Source organism: Pterocles gutturalis, unplaced genomic scaffold (genome assembly GCF_000699245.1).
Source record: "Pterocles gutturalis isolate BGI_N339 unplaced genomic scaffold, ASM69924v1 scaffold21435, whole genome shotgun sequence".
Taxonomy (NCBI): Eukaryota; Metazoa; Chordata; class Aves; order Pterocliformes; family Pteroclidae; genus Pterocles; species Pterocles gutturalis.
Genome location: NW_010141391.1, coordinates 17,233 through 26,242, shown reverse-complemented (window position 1 = coordinate 26,242; position 9,010 = coordinate 17,233). Strand labels below are relative to the sequence as shown.

The following is a 9,010-nucleotide window of genomic DNA, read 5'->3' as shown; positions in this document are numbered from 1 at the left end:
GGCCATGGCTGCAGCCATCGCCAGCTCCCTGATCCGCCAGAAGAGACAAGCCAGGGAGCGGGAGAAGTCCAATGCCTGTAAGTGTGTCAACAGCCCCAGCAAGAGCAAGGGAAGCTGCGACAAGAACAAGTTGAATGTGTTTTCCAGGGTCAAACTCTTTGGCTCCAAGAAAAGGCGAAGGCGGCGACCAGGTTGGCAGGGGTTATGTGTTTGGGGGGTTGGTTTGTTTAATGCAAACTGGGATATGCATCAGGCGTGGGGAAAGGGGATCTCATGTCTCAGGGCTGGTAAAATTAATGTGCGGGTGTTGTCCTTCCTGGCTTGTATGATCTGATAGACATGGGTACCCTGTGCCAGTCCCTTCCCCTTTCGTGTTCATCTGGTTTATAGCAACACACCATTGCTATCTGCCTGACTCGCGCAGCCATGTGTACCTGTGTGCCAGTAATTCAGTAGTCTGTCTCTGTGTATACACATATACAAACACACGTGATTTATTTGTGGAGGAGATGCCAGCAGGGGAAGTTCCCCCACACACCTCCTTCAGTTGTATGTTAAATAACTCAGCGATCTAGAGATCTGTTTTTGTCTCCCTGCTTCACCAAGTGCCTGTGCCGTGCTTTTTTTGCTGATTGCAGACGAGGCTTTTGGCTTTTGCTGGCATCTTCCAGAGTTTTGCTTCAGCGCCCTGTTCCTTTCTAGGAACCTCATCCGTGCAGCTGCCCTGCAGATGCGATGCTCTCTGTGTCAGAGGTGCAAAAGATCAGGCATGAAGACAGTCCCTGATCTGAGTGGGGTTTTTTTGTACGTGGGAGGAGCAAAACCCTCTGGTAATGCTGCTATCGCTTTGCTGTGCTGAAACGTTGATGCCGTTAGCCACTTAACCTGTCTGCCTTTCTCAGCAGCCACAGAAGAGGTGCCTCACTCGTGATTTGCAAGCAGCATTGGGATGTATTATGGCTAAAAAGCCAGCGTGGGGGTTGGATTAATTTCTTCTCAGAAAAGTTGGTAGATAAGGATTGTGCATCCATCAGTACCCTTACTAAAGGTTGCTGATGGAAAATAATATACTTATGCAAACTATTGGAAGCTTTTGCCTGCAGCTCCTACTAAAATGAAGTACAGCAGCAGAGCTCCCCAATGTCTTTGATTACAAAAGCAAGGAGTCTTATCCATACACTGACTGTTGGAAGTGACACATCATATCTTCACAGTATGTTTATTTCGGAATTCAGTAAGTTGTGGAGCAAGGTGTGGAGAGGAGGCATTACCTCCTGATGAGCATAGTTGTGTGAAATAACTACAATGCAGATGTCATTGGGATTCAGTGGAAGTAGACCCTTGTTGCAGTTACTCCTAGTGCATTACTGAGGTATCTCAAATGACAGAGTTGACAGCAGGTCCTGTTGCTGTTTGCTTTTTGGTCTAGAATGATCTGAAACCGTATGAGGTATCTGGCTTTCTAACTGTGAATCTGAGGATGGTTATGAAAAAAAGAAATCTATCCAAGCTATGTGTTGTTTTGATCTTTCTGCTTCTAGCTGATGAGGTAATTACCTCAACCCTTATGGTAATATTTATTTTGCAGTTCCACACATTGCTGGATTTCAGGGTTTCCCCCTCCATTTTCCATATGTTCATTGAGTAGTTTATCACTTCAGATGCTCTGCACTCCTTGGAGCAGCGAGGAATGGGGGTTTGTTTATTAGAGCTGCAGCAGCTCCTGTGCTAAACGTTTGCTGCTATATATTTAGGTTCTCAACTGTCACTATGGCTCTTATTAGCGCTATCATAGTAGTCCTCTTTTTCTTCTCCATTTAAGAACTCACACCTTTTTAAAAGGCGGAATACATTCTTTGCCAGCTCGTTTCTAATCTTAAATGAGATAGGGCTGAGCTCCTGAGGCCAAGCAGCACACTGTTGGAATTTGGATTCACTGGAAGCAGATTTTACTGTGCTACCTTCATTGCAATTGAGAGTGGCATTTAATCATTTTGGTAATTGATTTTGGAGACATAAATTTGATCTCAGCTGAAATGAAAAGTGTTGCAAAGCTGGTTGCCCTGCTTTTGTTTTGGGTCTTTTTCATATCTCAGCCTTGAGAAGAAACCAGGAGATTTGTTTTAAGCATCCTGCTCGCTTGGAACGGCACATCAGGATTTCCCACATTAATCTCGCTATTGTTTTTTTACAGAGCCTCAGCTTAAAGGTATAGTAACAAAGCTATACAGCAGGCAAGGATACCACTTGCAGTTGCAAGCAGATGGAACAATTGATGGAACAAAAGAGGAGGACAGTAGTTATAGTAAGTGACATGAGACTAAATGGTGTGTTTGTGAATTGTGGTGTCTCGTTCTTCCCATATAGGTCCATTGCAAATTGTTGTCCTGGGATGACTGAGTGAGTGGAACCGGCATTAACACTGCTCACAGCGCAGAAGATTTTCAGACTTACTGGGTCTGAGAGAAATGCAAATAAAAATCACTTATAGAAATAACGAACTAGAGGAGGTAATGATGACACATATGACAAACAAAGCAAATGTTATCTCCATGGTAATCTAGAGAAGTTCGTTGCTGTCCTTTGGATTTTATTAGGTTTTTTTTTTTTTTCCCCCGACAGGGAAAATTTGCTCGCCTACTCAGAGTGCCTGAAATAGAATAACGCTATCCCCACTCTTAAACAGGGGCTCATTCAAACGGAGCGGTGTTATTGCACACAATGAGAGTTCATCATCATTTTGAAGTTCGCTCTTCCCCTTCTAAACTTAATTATACCTTCAGCTTCCAACCAGATTTCCCTCAGCTTTTCTGTGAAAAAGCTTTGGAACCAGATTTCCCTCAGCTTTTCTGTGAAAAGGCTTTGGATGTTTTTGGGTTTTATTTTTTTTTTACGACTTTGAAAATTAATAGGAAACGTTTTTGGTTTTTTTTGGTTTTTTTTTTTATGACTTTGAAAATTAGTAGGAAACAGGAAAAGATAACTAGAGCATAGATTTGGTGTGTGTATATAAAATATTTAAGTGTTTCACATAGTTGTGCTGTTTAGCTTAAGCTACATTTCTGCTCTGAAAAAGACGTTAAGAGGAGCTAGGAGTTTGAGAAGGTATTTCAGGCCACTTAGACGACAAACCAGAAGATCAACAGGCAGATCTTCCTTTTAATTATTAAAAAGCACAGATTTTAGTGCCATCCTTTTCATATAAAACGCATTTGCAGGTGAAACATCATTTCATTTTAGAGGGCACTTGAATATGGCAGAGTAAGCACTAAATGCAGTAGGAAGCGTCCCATCTTATTTGTCCGATCACTTCCTCCTACACTTTTCCTCTGTAATCCTTTTCATGTCCCTATGTTAACTTCTGAGCGACAGGAGGGAACTAGTTATGCAGCTGGAGGAGGTCTCCTCTGCATCCGCAGAAGGCGCTGGCCTTAGGGCAGGGCAGAAGCTGGGATCTGTGGGGACAGCCGAGGTCTGGTGTGAGGCTGAGCGCTTGCTGCCATCTTATTGAGTTCTCCTCATTGCAGCCACAAAATCTAGTCTAAGAACGATCCTTATGGATCTTAAACATTTTATTTTCTTTGAAGTGAATGATCTAATATTTGTGATTTTAAAAATCGATACAGATCATTCAGGATTTCAGGGTAATTCTGTTAATTATCTCTAAAAAAGAAGAAATACGCAAATGTTACTTTTTACATCGGAACATGGCATTGTTATAAACTTTTAATGTACCGGAGCAAATACCTGAAATTCCATGGTTTTTTAAAGTGATCGATTCATTGAAGTACTTTGCTTGCAATTCGTCTAATAGGGAATCTGAGATTCAAAATACTATAAATTTTATGGAAATCTGTCCGTTTGGCATTCCTACAAATGTGTCTGTTTCTAGGACATCTTTGTTTTTACTGTGTCCTTAAATTTACCATAATCTAATAGATCACAAAGCAAATAATAAAAACTCCTTGTTGCTGGATACCAGCCTTCCACAATGCTGGATGCTTAAATATAATGGAAGTATCCCAGAAATGGTTGCAGCTTAGCTGCAGTATCTAAGTACTCAGAGCAGGCACAGGTTTTATAATTAAAAAAACCCACATGCTTTTGTATGTATTCTTCTTTTACTTACGGTAAGTGTAGAGACCTGCTGTCCTGCAGTCCTGAATTTATTTTAATTACCATATTTTTAATGGAGCCAGTAAGACAGACAGATTTATGCGGTGGATCAGAGTCCACATAATGGGGTTCTCTAGAAGCCTTGCTCACATGAATATTAAGTGGATCAGGCCCTCTAAAATCCTTGCTTCCAATATCTGCAGAGACATCTCTCTTTTAGCCCATATTCATGCACTGCAGGAAAGCTACAGGACTTGTAGCCCACCCCAGATATGAGGGGATCCCTTCTCTAATCCATTCTTCTCCCCTTTGCACCCTGAGGGATATCATTGCTGTTCCCTTTTGTCCCCTTGCCTGAACATTTGCTCTAAGACCATTTGCTTTGCAGTCCAGTGCAATAATAAAAACTCCCCTTAATAATACGGGGAACATCCTCCAATGCAGCAGTGGCCAGCAGAGTGGTTGCATGGTGCTGGGACTCTGCAACTGCATTTTTTTTTAGAGCAAACCATAGCCAGTGTCTGCCGGGTCTCCAGACAGCTTTGGTCAGCCTGGTTTAAATTTTGGAATTTTTCTTCCTGTTTACAGTAGGGATGGGCTGAGCCTGCAGCCCCCGATAGCAGCTGCTGTTCCGTGCTCCTGACAGCAGCCTGGGCCCAGGAGTTCACCTTCTCTCCATCATTTGGTACCTAGAGCCGAGTGGGAAGTTTGCCTGAAGATCCCCTTCGGCTCCTGACTTGAAAACCATTATTTCAAGCTCTGCAGCCCCACAGCTGCACGCAGGGTTCACAAAAACAAGGTCTCATTCACAATTGCAGGGAGTTTAAAAGAAAGATGAGATTTTGGAGCACAGTTTAGGCAGGAAGTGAAATGAGGATTTGAGGAGCCACAGTACTCATGTAAATTTTAGCCAAGAGTCCGTGTGCTTTGAGTAAGGACCTCGTGGAAAGGATTTCCTGGCTGAGAAACAGATTTTGCCTCATTGAATGTGTTAAATAGGGTAAAGTTTTAAATCAAGGCAGAATTTATTCCCCAATATTGTCAAGACAAACAGATTTCAGGACTGATAAAATAAGGAAATACAGGAAACAATATCCTGCAGAAAGTGTACGAAGGTCCAGGTGGCCAAGCCAAAGAGAGCACAGACCTCCCAGTAATGTATACATTCATAAATCCAGCTGTGGCCCACTGCCTCTTATTTTGCAGCTCTAATTCTCTGTCACCTTGTATTGCACAAGGGCCATAGCAAAGATGCCTCCCTTAGGCATCACCGAGTTTTTCATTACGATGGTTATTATGTCCTTATTTTACACAGCACAAATGTAATAGCAAAAGGCTAGGATGCAAATAACTTTGCGTTATTGTATGCTAACACACAACGATTGTAGCAGCAAACAATTTATTTTCCTGTTTGCTTTTTTTTTTTTCACACTCTCTGCCATATCTGCCCGTAAGAGGGTCATCCGCTAGAAGAGCGCTAGCATCTCAAACCCATGCTCCATGGCCTTGGGGGCTCACAGAGAAGGGCTGCATGGCACGGCTGTTGTCCCCACCAGCATTCGCTGGTCACGGACAGGCCACTTGCTGTTCCAGAAGCTGGACTTGGACTTGCTGCTGTGCAAGGACAGTGGGAGCAACAGCTGCTGCCGCAGGGGACGGTCCCCTTTTTTGGTGCAGTGCCAATGTCCCCTCGCCTTGGAGGCAGCAGCTGGGCAGCCTGGCGGTGTGTCTGGCTGTGCTGGCGTGGGACAGATGGACTGTGCACCCCTCCAGCAGCCTGTCCCTCTCCCCTGCAGCAGCGGCAGCCGGCAGCAGAGCCGGCGTTACTCCCCTGCAGCCCTTCCGCAACTTCCGACAGCCTGTGCCACAGCAGCTGCTAATCCCACCGATGTCTAAACCAGCCCTCGTCTTGCTTCAAAATAGAGCATATATGTTTATGGCAGGAAAACCTGTTCAGCTGCTGAGGGAAACAGCTGAGCACCCATCACAGTGGGTGCCCCAGCCCTCCCCTTGTGTCTCTGCTGACTTTGCCAAGCACAGCACAGCCAGGAATCGCTCACTGAAAGCTGTCTCTGTGGCTTGTGGCTGTGTGCTGTATCTTCTCAACTGTCCCAGGCTTTGCCCTGTCCTTAGCTGTCTATTGGCAGGTTCGTAGCACTGTTTACGTAGAGCCCGTATTTGCACCCTCGTGCTGAAAATACCCAAATGCTTCCCCTTCTCATAAATGTGGCACTAAAAAAGCACCTTTTGAAAGAGACCTCCAGGTTCTGCCTGGATACCGAGCTTTAAATTGTGCTCTCCTGCCTACACAGAGATCAGATGCTGCTTTTTGGGGTTGAACTGCAGAAGAGGGCTCTCCGAGGGAATATTTACTGAGTCAGACAAGGAGTTTTTTCTCCCCCAAATAAATTCAAGCATTTGATAGAATGAATGAGCAATCCCTTCCTCTTTGCGTTTCTCTTACTGAAAATCTTTTTGTTTCCAAAAGCTGCACAGAGTGAGAGGGTTTTGTTTTAGTGAAGAGAAAGCCATTTCTGTTGCTTCTGTGCTTGCAGGCAAGTGTGCCAAGGGGCTGCGTGTGTCTGTGTGTACACTCGTGTGTATGAGAGGGAAAGAAAAATACCATTTTGTGATCTCCTACATTTATTTGTTAGTTCTGGATATTTCCACCTGCTCTGCTGTATATGGCCATTGTAGGAAATTCAGTGCTCAAAAGTCCCCCAGCCTCAGAGCAGAGCACCTGTAGCTGGTGGTGTGCCAGCGCAGCCGGGGGGCTCAGCCCAGCCCTCAGCATGTCCCTCGGCTGCTGCCCCCCACCCCAGAGCCCACAGCACCCCCCTTCACCGAGCCATGGGGCTGAGATGCTCAGGTTAACCCGGGACAGCACACAGAGCTGGAGGTTCAGCTGCCTGCTGAAACAGTCTTTGTTCACCAGAATTTGGTCCTTTGTCCCCAATACACAGTGTTAACTTCTGGCTGTGCCTGTATCAGAATAGGACGTGCATGCATTTGCTCTTTCCTTTTTTGATAGACTCTTGATAACCCCACACCCAGAATTCAGGATTTGTATTAAATGCTGGCAGGCTACAAATTTTCTTCTAATTAAATATGACCATTTGGGGGTTGTCAGCCTGAAAAATGAATTTATAATGGGTCATAATTCTTTAGCTTATACTTTTGGAAATAATAAAAATATTTCAAATTCGTAATTCAGTTTTAAATTGGCTTCAGACAGTGACCATAAATACCAAACTTCAGCCTGAAGCAGACTGGGGTCTTCCAGCCAAGTAATAAATAAGCCATTGGAAGGAAGAGCCAGTTTGCCATTACTTCATCCTATCTCTGCATTTATCCAACAGGCTTGAAAGAGGTGCTTTGGGTTATGATAACAGTTCTTGAAAATGTTCTTAACTCCCACTTTCTTTTTAATCCTATGTATTGAACACAGAGTACTGTACTCAACTCATTATTACTTGTGTTCGATTTTAACGTACCTATGGATCTAAGCTATGGCAGAGCTCTGCTTTTTTTTCTTTTTTTTTTTTTCTTAATTTGCCACTTTACAAACCGGAATCTTCATTTTTTGAAGAGACGTTTCTCTGCTTATAAATGCTGCCACTATTAGCATGTGTACAAGCTTAAACGCAAGCAGAACATTTGAAGCAGCTTCAGTTTTGAAAGCACAGATTTAGGGCTTGATCTAAAGAACATGCCGTCATTTCATTTAATTTTGAAGTTATTTAACTCTGTTTTTTCAAACCCACTCTTCTCTCAAAAAGAGAAAAAAGAAAACAAACCCAACGAGTTTTGGGTAGAAACATTTTGAGATGTTAATGAAGGTTTTTAACTTTTCTGAATTTTATTTTGCTCCTTCCTTTTGGTCAAAAATGTTTACTGAATTTGATCTAAATTTGCAAAAAAAAAAATTTTGTCATCTTGAAAAATGTTTTGTTTGTTTTGGGGTTACTTTTTTTTTCTTTCTTTTGCGCTTACTGTCAGAAAAAAAACCAAAACACAAAACCAAATTAAGTCTGTTCAGCTCTACTCAGCAGACTCTGGATTCTGCTCATGAGGCAGGTAAGTCATTTTAGCTCTCAGTACCTCCAATTCACCATCTTGAGAATGGGGGAGATATATTGATACCCTCTGTAGATAGTTTCTGAGCTGTTGGTGGAAATTGCTATAGAAGAGCATGATAGCAGTAGTATTGTTCTATAGCACCCCCAGAAATTCATATATGCATGAATGGGCATTTTTTATTTGGTTCTGGTAATTATGGTTTAATTCTCTACCAAATCTGTATATTCAAAAGGATTAATTTTGCTCTCAATCTCCTTTCTCTCCTAGCTTTGTTTAACCTCATACCTGTGGGTTTACGAGTGGTGGCGATTCAGGGGGTTCAAACAAAATTGTATCTGGCAATGAACAGTGAAGGATACCTATATACATCAGTAAGTAAACATTTTAAATTTTGTTCTCACTGGAATTATGGTAAAAGTTTAGTAAATGAATAATTTACTGTTCCAAGGAATTTGCTTATAAGCTATAGACATGAGATTTGACAGCAAATTCGGGGTAGTGGTGATCGTCTGGTTTTAGCTTGTTACTCTGTTCCCATGATGAATATATATATGGATGTACAGAATCAAACTGCGGTGCCTTTGATGCAAACTAATGCTCCCAAAGTGTGAAATAAAAAAAAAAAACAAAAAACCAAAAAAACAACACAGAACCAAAACCCCAAACAGAAAGGATGCTCTCTCTTGGTCACTGTGGACGGAATGGGCTAATCAAGTGCAGGGTCCAGAGGAAAAGGGACAACTTGTGAATCATGCGCGTGCCAGGACACATTTTATGTCTTTCAATATAATCTCTATTACTGTTATTAAAAGGG

General features: G+C 42.7%; 1 protein-coding gene across 1 annotated transcript; it reads left to right on the top strand.

The window, feature by feature from the left end:
- Window positions 1-4: 4 nt before the first annotated feature.
- On the top strand, window positions 5-8,607 carry LOC104469492 (fibroblast growth factor 13-like; the record flags this gene model as incomplete). Its single annotated transcript, XM_010084012.1, has 3 exons — window positions 5-191; window positions 2,195-2,305; window positions 8,464-8,607. Coding segments are annotated over exons 1-3 (442 nt in total), but the record flags the coding sequence as incomplete, so codon positions are not given.
- Between the last annotated feature and the right edge of the window lie 403 nt (window positions 8,608-9,010).